Source organism: Helicoverpa armigera, chromosome 23, assembly GCF_030705265.1.
Source record: "Helicoverpa armigera isolate CAAS_96S chromosome 23, ASM3070526v1, whole genome shotgun sequence".
Classification (NCBI taxonomy): Eukaryota; Metazoa; Arthropoda; class Insecta; order Lepidoptera; family Noctuidae; genus Helicoverpa; species Helicoverpa armigera.
In genome coordinates, this window is record NC_087142.1 from 5,362,042 (window position 1) to 5,378,126 (window position 16,085).

Genomic DNA, 16,085 nt, shown 5'->3' on the forward strand with positions numbered 1-16,085 from the left:
AAAACATGAATGAAACGAAACGCAATTATCTGTCGAGTTGGGTGATGACAGCGAGTTTTGACAAATTCTCGTTTTTAATTTCTTCAAAAAAGTCAAAACGAGTTAAAAATAATGAGAAATAATTAAAATATCCAGCGTATTCAATTAGCTGTAGCGATATAATTGGTGTATCCTTGTGGTTGTTGTATTTTAATATTTGAGAGTAAAGTGGGTGGATTCCGTTTGCGCTAATAAGCGAAGTGTTATTTGTGTCATGCCCGCAAAATCGACGGATTGTGCTGATGATGAAAAGCAGATGAAAAATGAAGGGTGTCGATAGTCTTACAGGGGACCGTGAAGGAATGACACACAAACCAATTGTAACATGTAAGTTTCGACCACCTTATGTTTATGTATGTTGGAATAATTTGGATTGGAATAATAAATAAATTTCTATTGATGGTAGGCGCGGGAGACTGGAATCTGTTTTGCACCCTAGAGGCGCCCCTGGTGGCCGCCATACCCCAGGACTCATGTGAATGGAGAAGGTCTTATGGACGGGCCACCAAGGCTGTTTACTTAGAGGCATCATTCACCAAGTATAATAAAGACAGGGTTCAGTCAGAGCTGAACTTATTAAAGAAACCAATATTCCATATTTACTGGACAGACTGTGTGGTTTGTATATTTTATTTTTATTGTTTATCTCATAGTCCATTATCGTTCTGAAATAATCCAAATAAAATTTTTCTTCCTTAAATAATTGTTTTTGGTGCTCTCCATCTTTTGCTTAGAATATAACTTGCTACTGTGTTAATACTTCTGTGATTTTATGTTAACAAACAATGCAAAAAGAAAAGTTAGTAATTTCTCCTACACCATTTCACTGAAAGTTATTTATATATGACAACTATCCATTTTAGAGACACCTTATAATAATATCTTGAATGGTGAACTAGCAGTAAAAAAATATATGTAAGATAAGGTGTTCTACTGATAAAGTTACTTGGTTACTTACTGGTTTTAAACCAAGATTAACTTTTAATATCTGGTTCATTGTCACAAAACAAATAGCAATTCCCTGCAGTTTTAGCTGCCCCTTGATAGAACTTGGAGAAAAAGTAGCCAATTACTCCAGTTACCTATCTCTATACAAAATGATTTCGCCATTTTACTATAAAAGTGTAGCAATTTGTATTTATAAAGTCATAAAATATATCATAAAGTTTTACAAAATAAAATTGGCAACAATATACACAGTATTGTGTTGTAACATTGCAATACATTTGTTATTATTTACTTGCAAACGGATGAAGTAATTGTTATATGTATTCAAAATGTGTGGGTTTGTACAGTATTTTTGGCAATGTTTCAGATCTTAAGTTTTTTGAATGTTTTACTGTAACAATGATAAAATAGTGTGATAGTAAAATGTGTACTCTATTTATGGCCAGTTTCCTTATCTGTTTGTTATTATATTTATAATTTTTTTTGTTTAGATAACTGTAGGCTGAAATTATTTACAGCAATTTGGAGAACTATCACATATTTTGTGTTAGTGCCTAAAACACTTATTGTGTTTATGTTTTACCTTTCTTATCTCCATTGACAGGACATAGAATATTATAAGACAACTCTACGAGAAGACATAGAGGCATGGTTGAAGCAACTCGAGAAAAGTGGCATTACAGACTGGATGATAGTGTTAGTGGAAACTTATGACATACGAAAAACAAACAAGCTATTACCAAGGACAACTGTTTTGGACAAAATCAAAGGTGATTTTGGTGTGAAACAGACAGAGGATAGATTTATTTCAGTTATAAATCCTATCAAATCTGAAGCAAGGAGTGCCGAGTCATGGAGAGCGCTGGTGGCAAAGATAAGGCATTTTGTCCTGGTGGCCTATAATAAGGCTCTTATTAAGTTTGAGGAGTATATGAGAGAGCAGAGGGAGAAACGAAATGACCCAGAATGGGATTTTTGTAAATATTTTATTTTGCAGGTAAGTTTTCACAAAATTAATGTTGTTGTTCAGAAAAAATTGACATTTAAGATGAGCTAAAACAGTCCCAGTATTTATCTAGATAAAGACATAGCTACTTTAGAATTGTCTCAATAATTTATCTTTTTTTTTCAGGAACAACTAGCATTTGTCTTAGAAATGCTAGGCTTGTATGACGAAGCTTTAGTCCAGTATGACGAGTTAGACGCTCTGTTCTCTCAATTTGTGCTCAATTCCAATGTGACAGAGAGTCCAAAATGGCTTGACACGTTCAAGCAACCTGTGACGTCTTGGCAGGCAGTCAGACTCACGGCTTTAGTTCCTCAGCATCTTAGAGAGTTGATTATAAAGAAGAAAGCTTCTTTGTTGGACTTTAGAAGCTATTTGTTTCAACGTCAAAGTGCCATGTTACTTCCTTCATCCAAACCTTGGGAGGTAAGTTATTTATTGTATATTTTCAATTAATTTCAAGGTCTTGTTTTATCCCGTATTCGCGCAAGGGGAAGGAAAAGTCATTGTAGGTATTTACTGTATTTATATGTTTATTCAGATAGCAGCTTATCATTTCGTACCATTCATTAAATGACAAAAGGGATTAGTCACCTACCACATATTGCATATTTATCAAATTAATATGCACCATATTTAGGTCAATAACTCTACTTAAGTTCACTTTTAACTAAATCCTAGCAGTTCGTGTCTACAAACAAAAAAACACATATTTTTTACAACTCTTTTTATTCTACTTTAGGTATCATAACTAACAGTTTTCTGACCAACAGGAAATAGAATTTTAGGAATTTTATAAATTCAATACATACATTACAGTTCGATTTCCATAACACCCTATTTGATTTCGCCAAATTCCTCGGTACATTCCGTGAGTTCCGTTACGCATACCGCTAATAGAAATTCAGAACACAGCCCTCAAGCTACTAGGATTTTTTTTATTGAGAGTGAAGGAATAGACAGTGCGTCTGTGTCTGCGCAAATGCTTGTGCACTACAACATGTCCTGCGTGGCTGGCTGATCTCCTTGTATAAGATCAGACGCCGTGGCCAACAATTGGCTAGGATGCCATTAATATTATTTAAGTCCATAAAAGTGAATGCTTATATCCATAAAGCTATCATATTATCCATGATACAAACGTCTCATATCTAGTAGTTCATGCGGAACGTGAAATATAACTCTGTAGTGTGACTATCATTACCCACGCAAGAATACTTCAATTACTGCTAACTACACCGTCGCTTAAGATTTATAACTATAAGTTATCTTTGTTACTGATACATGTTCAGTAATTTATTTATTAGACTATAGGCTGTAATTTATGAAGCAGTGTATGCTGATAAACTTGGAAATAAGAATCAAACAGATCAATCTTGTCTAACTAAAGTAATATGCGATGTTCATGGAGATTTTATTACACTAATTAAGTGTTCTACTTCTAGCTATTAGTCAAAAGAAAAGTGTGTTGATAAATATATTCCTCACCTCTCTAAAGTAGATATCAATTCCAGTATTTTTCTTTAACATTTTTGGCCAATATCATTGTCACCTGGAAAAGGAAGAGTCATAAAACTAATAACTAGCCTATTTCAATAATTATATTCTTTGTTCATGATGTACAGTTTATGTGCAAACAATCAAACGCGAGCATTGAAGATAATTACGAACCAATTACTGTCCAATAAGCAATAAGTGTTGCGAAACATGAATTATTCATTACTTTGACGAGTACATAAATATTTCGCTGAGAATTTTTCTCTAAAAGAAAAAGAAAATAAAACGCTGAATTGCTGTTTTGAGCAAATAGGTGGCAATTATAGTAAATTAAACACCTCAATCAAACAATATAGAGAAATTGAAGATTTCTTAACATTTTTATAGCAAGCCTTTCGGATATTTTTTAAAATTATGACGTTCAAAAAACCCCAGCTGAATTTTATTGAGCACATTTCAAAATGCATTTACATCCACCTCAATACATTTACACCAGTATTCCATTTTAACGAATGTGCAAACCTGTATTTGCAATCCAATATTTTCTCCATGGCCAGCCATGTGTAACGCATATGACTTATCATTAACAAACCTGTGTTTAGTTGTCTATTGACTGTTGTGGTAGGTCAAGAGTAGACAATAATGATGGAATTATGTCATCGGGATATAAACTTTCGTGTATAAGCTACATCCCACCCAAAACAAAAATGTGAAAGACTGCCAAGTTCGATAATATGGGAATGCTTCGCCTATAAAAGAAGTGAAATCTGAATAAGTACCAAGTTCCATACACATACCTCAGTTAAAAATAGTTACTTTTTAATGATGTTACTTGGCAAGTTTTCATACACCTTGTTATAAACCTACTAAACGCAATGAATCAAGTATTTAATTTTCTATTAAAACTTGCCAAGTAATCATCATTAAAAGTAACTATTTTTAATGTGTATGGAACTTGGTACTTATTCAGATCTCACTTCTTTATAGGCGAAGCATTCCCATATTATCGAACTTGGCAGTCTTTCACATTTTGTTTTGGGTGGGATTTCATTTATTTTTGTAAGGTTGTTTATTTTATTTTTTCTTATGATGAAGTTAGTTAAAGAAATGTCTCATTTATACTATTTTTTAGATTTTTTAATATGCACTATGTTTCTTACAAAGAAATGATCTAGATTTACTAAATGGACTAGATTTACCAACTGACTGACATGACATGTTATCATATATTATGTTCGTGGATCAAAGTTACACATTCGTTATTTTCGAAAGTGATTCATACTTGGCCGTTTTCAGATTTTTACTTTACTTTGACTAAATACAAACCTTTGTACCATTCGAAGATATATTATATAAATATAAATAAATTTAGTTCGTTTTAGTTCCTTAGGGGTATAAATTTACACCGGGTATAAAACACCTTCGTTATTTTGAAACCGACTCACACTTGGCCATTTTCAGATTTTTCCCTTTACCTTGACATAAAGACCTACCTCCATGCCAAATTTCAAGTCAATACGACCATTGGAAGTGGTCTAGGTTTTTGATGAGTGAGTCAGTCAGTCAGTCAGTCAGTCAGTCAGTCAGTCAGTGAGTGTATAGTAAAAATAGCAATTTTCTGACGTCAATATCTCAAGACCTACAATAGGTATATTAATGAAATTTTGTATTTTAGATAAGTGAGGGGGTCTCAACAGATACTAGAAATTTGTTATGCGTAAATAAAATAGATTTTGAGTTACAGGGGGGTCGAATTTGGCCCGAAATGGTTCGTGTAATATAACCCACGGCCGGTGTGTCGCTTTTTTTGCTCGAACTTGGCGGACACACTGCCGTGTGTCTAGATAATAAGTGTGATGAGTTCTTAATTGTTGTCGTTACCGCATTGTGGGTTGTAATTGGAACAATTTACTGTTACACATTTTGCTTCTATGGCTTAATGGAATCATTCATAAAGATAATCATTCACAATAAAGTTTTTTTTTCGTAATATAATAATTTTCACTACTTAACGTAGAGGTTTCGGGGCGCGTTTAGGTGCCTATACATAACGGATCCATTACATTACCTATTACTTCTCATTAAATTATTTGAATGCCCCATTTTCGCGTTACAAAATGATTAGCATTAATTTACGGGAGAATGGTACAGGTCAATGAACAGAGTAATTGTAGTTTCACTAAGGAAAAATCAATGTAGAGAGAGTGAATTACTGAATCATCATCTTCCGAGTCTTTTCCTAACTATGTTGGGGTCGGCCTCCAGTCCAACCAGATTCAGCTGAGTAGGTACCAGTGCTTTACAAGGAGCGACTGCCAATCTGAACTCCTCAACCCAGTAATCCTGGCAACCCAATAACCCTGGCAACCCAATACCCCTTGGTTACACTGAATTTCTGATTACCTAATTAACAAATTAACCTTATCATTGTCTTTCAGATCGCCTCCCGTTGCCTATCCACGGTTCACAACACGCTAGTGGAACTATCCCTGCTTGGCGCCACCGCGGTCGAAGGCGCCGCCGCCTGCTGGGCTCAGCTCGCGTGCGCAGAAACTTTACGCGCATGCGAGAGATTGGCCGCCAATAATAATGCGCTGGACATGTGTACTGCTACTCAGGCGCCGTTATTGCATAATGCTAAGGATAAGGTAAATAGTAAATTATAATTATTAAATGTGCCTTTATCTATGTTTTGCGCATATGGCAATGTTTTGCGCATATGGCAATATTTTGCGCATGTGGAAATGTTTTACGCATATTTAATATTTTGCGCAATATGTGAAGTCCTACACAAGTAGGTACCGCTTCTCCACAATGCTAAGGACGAAGAGATATGTTTAGAAAAATATTCATTTTAAAATGCGCATGTCGATCATTTTGCGCAGTTTGCGCAACAATAATGAAATTTTTACTTAGTATGTTTGCTAAAGTTTTAATTTTCTACCTATTGTATTTGTATCACCCTAGAATGCACAATTGTTTTGTCTTCTAGCTTAGCAATACAATTTTCTATGAATAGCCAATGAATAGTCAAGAATAATGTATATTTTATGATTTGTGATACATCATTCAACATCAATCATCGTCCAGCCGAGCCCCTTCGCTACAAATGTTGTTGTTTCGCATTTTGGCTTCACGCCAGAAATGGTCGGAACAGGTGTCAATTACCTTGTTTAATTATGTATCTGTGATTACGGACGGAGCAGCTTAAACGCTTTCTTAAGACTAGAAATGTGAGATCATTTTCCCAATTATGAAATTGTATAATGTATCCATTTTCTCTAAATTCTGTGGGTTGAATATTAACAGTTGTTTAATAGAGACAATACCATAATGTTTGGCTTCAGTATTTTTTCCAAAAATAAATATCCCTTTTCATGGCCTCTCTAAAAAGCAAAGCGCAAGGAGTAACTATGTTTATTGCTGACCTTTTAAACCTTGACCTTTTAAAGACCAAATTAATTAGACTCTACTCCTTTAAGCATGTAAGTTTCTCAACGTCTCTTTAACGCAGAATAGAGGGCTGATATGATGACAATGATTAACTAAAACCTTACCAAACAATCGTTTCTTCCAGCTACACGAGCTAGGCAAGCTATGCGGCCTACTCCCCGGTTCTCCCGAACCATCATCAGAGCAGCTCCACCTGGTAGTAATGCTATCAGCTGGAATGGGAGACAATGAGACGAATAACCAGCATCCGACCCCGACAGATAGACTGAAGGAAGCACTTTGTAGTAAAACCTGCTTTCAACAGTACTATTTGGAGTTAGCTGAATTGGCTATGGGGACTTATAAGCATATTGGACGGTTAAGGTTAGTGTTAAAATCTGTAAAAAATCATGTATGTATATTGTGATTTGATAGTTAAATTATGGAGGGGGGGGGGGTATCGAAAAAATAAACTGACGCTCGCAAGTTTGCTGGTTTAGAAGTATAAAGAACAGATTTCTTTCATAGATGGCGCTTCAGTAGTTTCTCTAGTGCCATAAATTACACAGTTTGCAGGAGCTGCAGTGGTATAGTTAAATGTTTGTCCCGTTACTGAAATAGGATATAACTACGTTCACATTTACCCGCGGTAGAACAAGTATCTACCATCTAAACTTCTACTTGAACCTTTAGTTCAAGAACTGAATTAAAATAGTTTTTTTTTTTAATATAATTAATAGGTACTTCTTAAATATAACTTTTCCTTTAACATTCGAATCAGAAAACAAGTTCATTTCGATTTTTTCAAAAATATTCCTAACCTTTTCCAGATTCGCCCGTCTAATCGGTCGCGACTTAGCAGCCTTCTACTCGGAACTGGGCGAGACTGGCAAAGCCGTGGTGTTCCTTATGGATGCTCTAAGGTCTTATGAGGAGCAAGGCTGGCGGGACCTGGCTGCTCAGACCAGGCTGGAACTGGTGGCCGCTGCTAAGAAAATGGGGGATATGGATAGGTATGTATTTATACCTACTTGCTTACATACATTAAGTAGGCACTTCTTTACGTAGTTATAAAATGGATAAGCCTTGTAGTCCTGAAGAGTTGGGTAGATATGTTCATTTAGTATGCTGGCACAGCTGACCACATGTTATAAATTTTTCAAAGGTTTATGACACTTTATATAAATATACAAGAAATCAAATATGTTTTTTAATACAAAACATGAAATTTTGACCATGTTTATAAAAGCTGTATAAATTGTTCGCCTATTAAAGTTATAAAATCTCCTCTTTCAGATACACAAAGCTCTCAGCAACAATAGCAAGTACAGCCGAATTAGAAATCCTAGTCAGAAACTTCTATTTCGAGGAAATGATGAAATCTATACGAGAGGAACTGTCCAAAAAGCCTGAAAGTGTCCTCACAGAGTTGAACGATTGTTTCAAAGTCGTATCGGCGAGCTTAGTGCCGTCCGAACGTGGTGTTTATATAACTGACAATAAGGTTCAATGTCGCATGACGGTTGTTAGTTATTTGCCGAAGGATGTGGCTTGTACTAGGGCAGCGATAAGTATAGAGAGGTGTAAGGACGATAAGGCGGAGAAGAGGACGCCTGTCAAAAGTTATAAGACTGATTTAAGTGTTAGTGGTAATGTCTCGCAGAACAATTCGCCGCGCCGGGGGACTGTCGAGCCTGATAATGATTCGACTAACTTAATAACAAGGTAAGATATGTTTTGAAATAATTTCTGTGTTAAACACAGGCATACTTGTAAACAAATGCAGTTTTAGTGCATTTTGACATAATGCTCCTATGAAAATATGTTTGAAATAGCGCTTCTAGAATATATAGTACATGTTAGTATAAAATAGTACAAGACAGTGGGGTGTTATCATCCTCCCTAATTTTATTTGGAGTCGGGCAGCATGTTTTCTTCTTCCATATTGGACTCAATAACAATTACCTAATTTTCAATTTCAGCATAAGACTGGACGACTTAAAACCCAAGAACCCTTTACTAAATCCTTTACAAATAAACTCGCAACTTCACTACAAAGAAGACAGGTCCCTACAAAAAGTGACAGTTGAATGTCAGAACCCTAAAGTAACCCTCAAACGGTCAGACAGCTGCAAATATCGAAAACCCTCAGCCACATTACGAAATAACTACGAAAACTGTTTCTCTGTAGAAGGGATTGTATTAAAACCGGGCTCAAATGACCTCGTTCTAGACTTTGTGGCTTCAAAATGTGGGACTTTCAAGCTTGGTCAAGTCTCTTTGCTTATTGAAGAAAAATTGGAGTTTCTGTCCAATGTTCTGATTGGCACGAAGATGGGATGCGAAGTGGTCACGCAAGGGGTTAATGTGTATTTGAATAAGGTTGAACCGAAGAAGGATTTGGTGGCTGGATTGGAACATGCTATGGAGCTTGTGGTTACGAGTGGCAGCTCGATTATTAAAGAGGTTGGTTCTAATTTAGTGTATAGAGTTCTATGATGTATACCAAGAGGCAAATCCACGATGCAGACCATACTCATAATTTTTTTGTGTGATCTTATAGGTTGACATATCAAATGAATTTATGATTTGTGACTTCTTAAATTATCCTGGTTTCCAAACCAAACATTTCATATTGCTTATTTACCATGTTATGTTATTCAAAAATTATTTAATTTTTCAATTGAAGAATTATTTATATACCTATTTATTTATTTTTTAAATGCCTTAATCTCTGAGACTATTTTGTCGATTTGAAAAGTAATTTCAGTGAGCGATAACCCATTTATCGATTAAGCCTAGATTTTGTCTGGTTCTGAAATAGTTCCCGCTAGTGGTTTTTACATATAAATTGATAAATAATATATTCCTTCTTGCAGAACACAACAATCCTACTAAAAACATCAACAGGGCTCGTCATTCGGTTCGCTACAGACGACACGGCGATGTCTCGAGAGCTGACCATCAAAGTACCCGCTATGGAGCCCTTCCAGACCACGCGGGTGCCGCTGCGACTGTTCGCTATGTTGCAGCCTAGGAAGGAGAAGAGTATTGAGCATACGGTGAGTGTGGAATAAGCTTAAGTAATGGAATTTGAATCAATAGTGGCATAAAAGTACAAACCCACACTTAATATAGTCATACATATGTTAGCTAATAAACACATGAACAACCTTTGCGTTGCGTAGTCGAGTAAATAAAAGAAAAGAAAATATTTTACCAGGCAAATAAAAAATGCAAAAATTGCATGGATTTAGAATTATGTAATATCGGATTCTCGTCAAAATATAAGTGTTCCGAAGCAAAATGTCTTACATTCTGACTGCTTATGTATTAGAGAAATAATTTCAGGATCTACTCTTTCTAAAACTGTTGCAATCATGTCTTTATACGTCATTGCAAAAATAGGCACATACGCATCTGGAAAAATTAAGAATATCTTGTGAAAAATATTATACTTACATTATGTTATATCTTACACCCATTGCCCACAGGTCTGGCTAACCTGTCCCTGGTGGGAAGCAGTAACCGAAGTCCCCCTCCACTTCTCCCCTCCCATGGTGGCGTCCTGGCGACTCCTCACCTCCAACACGAGGAAGTTCATCCATGTCACCCTCAAGTCGACTGTGGTACATCTCGTCCAGTTCGCCTTGACTGACCCTAAGTTGGAGTGTGACGGAAATAATAACTCCGTGTCGGATTTGAATCCGAAGAATTCTGATCATATGGTAAGTTTACTCTGACGGTTTTTTTAACTTTTTTTCGACCTCTAAACCTGTTTACCTAAGTAATAGATTTACGTTAAATTATTGTGCAGCCCTGGAAATCGCGAACAAATCGCTTTTCTTACCATCGATTTTTACCACGCCCAGGATCGTGACCTATCATGAGAAATGTGGGTTACCTTTTTCAAAATAATTTTACAGCCACATAAAATAGATGAAGCAGCGATATCCTGCTGTCTGGACTTACCAATTTTAATACCCAATCGACCAAAAACGTAATTCTATCACCCTATAAAATATACATACATACATACCTTAAAATATAAAAGAATCCTCCCTATTTCAGATGGTAGCATCAGACGGGACCACAGCATCATTTATGTGGGAACTCTTGAAGGACCCATTAGTTAAAGCGGGGCCAATGAAAGCCACGTTTTCAGTGAACTATAGGCCGACGGACGTCGAAGGGATTAGCCGGCCTTTCAGCTGTCCCTTTGACATACAGGACTATACTACGCTCTTTGTAATAAGGACGAAGTTGGAGCCTAGTAAGGGCTCGGACTTTTGTAGGGCTTCCCAAATGTGCTGTTTGCAGTTGAGTGTGCAGAGGGTAAGTGAAAATTTTGTTATGTTCCTTTATAGAAAATTGTAACACATTTTAGTTGAACTAGGTCGTTTAGGGTAAAAACGTAAAAAATTAGGCATTTTTTCTCAATCAAGTAGCTGGCATAAATATGAATGATGGGAAATTCAAAAGTATATAAAGCAATAGAAGTTGTGCCTGTAAAAGTTGAAAAGAGTATTTATTGCATAGATTCTCAACCATAAAATCGATACGGCATGTTTCTTAAATATACTGCTCAATGATTTGTCATCACTTATTTAATCTTCGATTATTTTAATTTCAGGTGAATGAGACAGAATACACGTCGCTAATGTACGAAGTTCTGGCTGATCAGACCATGTGGGCTGTTTTAGGTCGGACTGCAGGTAAACATCTTTTCAATTTCAATAATGTAACTACCCCAAACAGTGAATTAAAAATAGCAGCTTAGTTACTAATTAGTAAATTTAACGAGACAGTTAACCTTTTTTCTAGCATAGTCTTAATAAAAAACTCATTAATATTATGTTCAATTTTAGGCGTCATTACAATGGAATGCACAAGCACGGAGCCTCAGAACGTGACGTTGGATGTAATGCCGCTGGTAGCAGGATACTTGCCGCTGCCCACCGTCCGGCTGTCCAAATATATTGCAGCTAATACCAAAGGTAAGATAATAACAGTGTATAAGATTAGATATATAGAAAAGTATAAGTTAAAAAAAAAGAAATAGCTCTAACAGTATTTGCATGACATGCTAAATGCATGCATAAATGCTCGATGGGATTTTTGAAAGTTGCCTGAACCCTGGAACACGTAAGGTGAAACAAGGTACTTTATTTACAACCTCTCGCCCTATAAAAATGCACTACAAAAAACCTTCAATTTCAAAATTATTAATTCATAACATATCAATCCCTTTATTTATTTTTTTAATAATCGACTAAACTTTTGCCGGGACAATAATTTCATGACTTTTGCCATCAAACCATTTGTCTTACTTACAAATAAAATTATTTTCCAGACCCAAAGAAAGACATCTCAGCCCATCCCCGGCTGGAACCGTTCAGCCCCGGCCAGGTGTACCACGCAGGTAAGGCGAAACAAGTGCACGTGCTTCCTCCGATGCCCAAGGAACATCTTGACGTTCTAGCCAACTGAGACCCAGTTTATGAGCTTAGTATATGCAAATAGGGGTGGGAAACTCGCAGGTTTAGTTAGTTTTTGGTTACTAAAGAGGTCAATAGAAGTAGGTAGGAACGCGGGTCTACGCGAGTCACAATTGATTATCTCCTATCTAATGGCTTATGATGGGTTATTTTTTTTTATTTACTGAAAGTTGAACTACTAAATGTGCGAGATTTTCTTCTCAAAATAATGTAAATGTAAAACTGACTATTCATGACATTACTACAATAATCGACTAAGTAATTAAAAAACAACACTAGCTGTCAAAATACACAGATTGTGAAAAAATACGTCCATTCCGTTTTTGAAATGTTGTAACATTGCCAGGCTCAATAATTATGTTCATTGTATTGAATAATTAGTGGTAAAACTAATGAAAAATATTAAATTGATATTATACATTGATGTTTCGTGTTAGGGACAAACGAATTATTTGTATGCTTAAAGAAGTATATTAATCTATGGCGTAAAAGACTAAATACTTGCAAGATTTGAATGTGCGTTGCTTTAAAATTAATTAAAACAACGTATGTTCAAATGGTATACTTTAGAAAAACTGTATAACCGAAGAGAATAGAAAAGCTTTTACAGATATTTTCCTGTGTAATTATGAAAAATATAAGAAGTTAAATATAATACTGCTTACGAAATTCTATGTGACTAAGATTCGGACCACCACATGTGATAAATCATATGCTTTGTAAGGTTGTATGTGCGTATATTATAATATACTACTACTGAATATGTTCATTTGTTCTGTCCTGTACTCATGCGCTTTGGCATCTTCAATAAAAATTGTCTTATTAAGGCGGTGATTTGATTGAAATTAAAATAATATAAACTTTAAAAAATCTGTTATAAAAATAGTAACAAGTTATGTTTCATTTCGCAGAAAATAATTTCACTGAATTAATTATTTCGCTAAAACTTGTGCCATATTGTCCCAAGAGTAACTATGATGGGCTAAAAAGGCGCCAAAACGTGAAATGTATAGATTTTTGAGTTCCTAAGCGTTATGCGTTTTCAAATTCATCTTTATAAAAAACCTGTCGCTGCAACTTTACAGGGAAATAAGCTTTCGCCCTTTCTGCGTTGAACATTAGATTTAAATACAAAGACATTTAGGTAACTAATAAAATAGCTAGCTATGTGTTAGAAGTATGTGCGTGTACTGTAGTGTTATATTTTTGTTTTCAATCCAAAAACATTAATGTAAAATTTATTGCTGTATCTGTTGTCTAAAAGGTAGTGTGTCTTTTAGAAGGTACCGACGAAAAGTTTTCATTTAATAAACGTCGTTGTGCTTTGATTTGCCTCATAATGCAGAGTGCAATTTCGTTTCGAGCAAATAATATACAAGCAATCAATGCACAATAAAACCTAGATATTTTATTAGGATGTAGTTTAAATTTGTATCTGATTACTCAACAATTCTGTCTGCATGCTCGATCCGAAATGGTCTGAGCATTGTCTGACTAAACAAAATGATCTTCAGTAGGAAAGAGCTTAAATGCTTCTTTCATTATCTTACTGCTTCATCATACATACCTCGAAATACTCAAACGTTACTTAAGTTTAAGTCTTACTTAAAAGTCTTTCTGTCGCGGCAAGTTACGTATGTGTGATAAAGATAGAATGATGTTTGAGCCGTCTTTAAAATTGAGTGGCGTTTCAGTATAAGGCTGACAATCACTTCTTTCTTTGACCTGGGCATCATTTATTGTATAAGAAAATAAACAAATCTCCATCTATGCCATAATTATTTTCGCCACAACGATTATGTATACCTAGTCTTATTCTCGTCTTTTCTTTATTTTCACATGTTTAAGTTGTAAATACAATTTGGTGCTAGATTTATATAGAGTAACCACCAAATTCTTACTAAATAATATTCAAGCTATTAAGTTATCTTTGTATATCTTGTTAATTTAATCTCAGTTAAGTTTTACTGGTGCATATAATTTGTTAAGAGCTGTTTCGGTTGAGTTTTTGATGTATATTTCTATTTACTAATATGGATAACAAATCAGGGTGTTTTCACTTAATATGAAGAATGCTAGATAATTTTTTGTTTCTCAGAACCAATAATATAACATCCATCTTCTATACGCGCTCATTTCTGTTATCCACATCATGATATTTGTCTATAGTAATATTATTAAAGAGCTTTGTCTAGAATAAGTAATCCAAAGAATAAATTGATGTACACAATCTCTTTAGTTACTAACGCTAGCCATTGTAGAAATAATTTAATGTCTGAAAATAGCAATGCAAGGCAAGCGGTACGTTCGAAACATTTCCGTGGTAAAATATGACTGTAAAATTGACAAAAGAGAAAAAGAGTATACTCATTACTCAGTAGGTGTGACATATTCTTTTTTTTAAGATGCTTAGTTATCTGGTTTATTACATTTTGATAAATTGCAAAATGACGGTGTGTATATTTCAGTGTTGCAATTTAATTAAATGTTGTTGATTTTTTATTGTGTAGCATGTTAGATTAATCATATTATAGTTGGTTTAATATCGTATAGCATAGCTTTATAGTTCTCATTAAGTTATCGAGATTTCCATAAAGTGTATTTATTTTGATTTTGTAAGTAAAATAAAGGTCCATTATAGACGGCTTACATAAAATAATATTACATACAAGGTGCGCTCACTTAGACTATTTAAGATTTTAAGTCAATGTGAAATCGTCTGTAATGGATTCTATTATTATCATTGTGTTTATTTATATCTTGACATGTATTGAATGTTAAACATATAATAAGAAGAGAAAGAAATAAAAAGAACTTCAAAAACATCTCTATACCAGTGACATTATATTTTTTCGTTGGTAATATTTGACCAGAATCTTGAACGCTGTCGACTCGAGCGAGATGTTTATGTAAATAGACGTAATTAACTGCAGATTGTATTTATGTTTCATACTATGTATTATATTTAGAACTACGAATATAATGTTTATTGTTAGCGTCATTGTTTTATTTTGGTAACCCACACATTGCTTAAATAAATAAAAAAACATAACTAATGCAAATTACATCCTGAAACACTACGATTTTCGGGGCAATAAGAATTTAAAAGTTCCAGAGAATTCAAACTTTTCATACTAAAAAGAATGTTTCCTCTATCATATCAATATAGATTTAGGGATACGAGCAGGTTTAATCTTCCTTCTGCCCGAATTTAGATATTTTTCTTAACAACACTGCAGAAAATATAAAGCGTAACCAAGCGGCGCATTCTTAAAGTATTAATTCACCACAATTCACCAACAATCATCGTAATACTAGAATTTATCAGAATAGCAATAAGTTAGGCTGAAATTGTAGCGCGTTTTTCAACTTGCAAAGAAAACCAGACAAACAAAATCAGTGACATTTTCATGTGCGAGGAAATAATATATGTCCTGCTTTCGTCTACTAAATAATCGTTGTGTTGCTTTACAACATTTATGTTTATCGCATTTTTTTAAATATCGCGGGTCTTGTTAAAATTCTCGTTTGATACAAATGGGACCGCTTCAGGGCTCTAGAATGCCCAGTTTTTGGACTCATACCACACACAGATATCAGTCACGCTCCTCGGACCAGTGAAAACTGCAGTATAACCGAAATAGGTATGATTTAACATTTTAGTC

At 34.8% G+C, this 16,085-nt stretch overlaps 2 protein-coding genes across 2 annotated transcripts in view; one reads left to right on the plus strand and one right to left on the minus strand.

The window, feature by feature from the left end:
* The window catches only part of LOC110380730 (uncharacterized), a 222,030-nt gene that overhangs the window by 193,787 nt on the left and 12,158 nt on the right, over positions 1-16,085 (minus strand). The gene's annotated exons all lie outside the window — the stretch shown is intronic.
* On the plus strand, positions 17-15,416 carry LOC110383005 (trafficking protein particle complex subunit 10). The gene is made up of 15 exons (XM_064040922.1): positions 17-366; positions 446-657; positions 1,592-1,984; positions 2,120-2,419; positions 5,929-6,138; positions 7,068-7,306; positions 7,753-7,935; positions 8,219-8,647; positions 8,905-9,388; positions 9,802-9,984; positions 10,417-10,650; positions 10,994-11,257; positions 11,556-11,637; positions 11,791-11,919; positions 12,276-15,416. The coding sequence occupies exons 1-15, from the start codon at positions 303-305 to the stop codon at positions 12,410-12,412; spliced, it is 3,543 nt and encodes a 1,180-aa protein (XP_063896992.1). The 5' UTR covers positions 17-302; the 3' UTR covers positions 12,413-15,416.

Bases quoted from the DNA above. Each gene is read 5' to 3' on its own strand.
- LOC110383005 (XM_064040922.1), top strand. From the start codon at position 303: ATGAAGGGTGTCGATAGTCTTACAGGGGACCGTGAAGGAATGACACAC. The intron at 367-445 runs GTAAGTTTCGAC...TATTGATGGTAG, and splicing joins ACACAAACCAATTGTAACAT to GCGCGGGAGACTGGAATCTG. The intron at 1,985-2,119 runs GTAAGTTTTCAC...TTTTTTTTTCAG, and splicing joins GTAAATATTTTATTTTGCAG to GAACAACTAGCATTTGTCTT.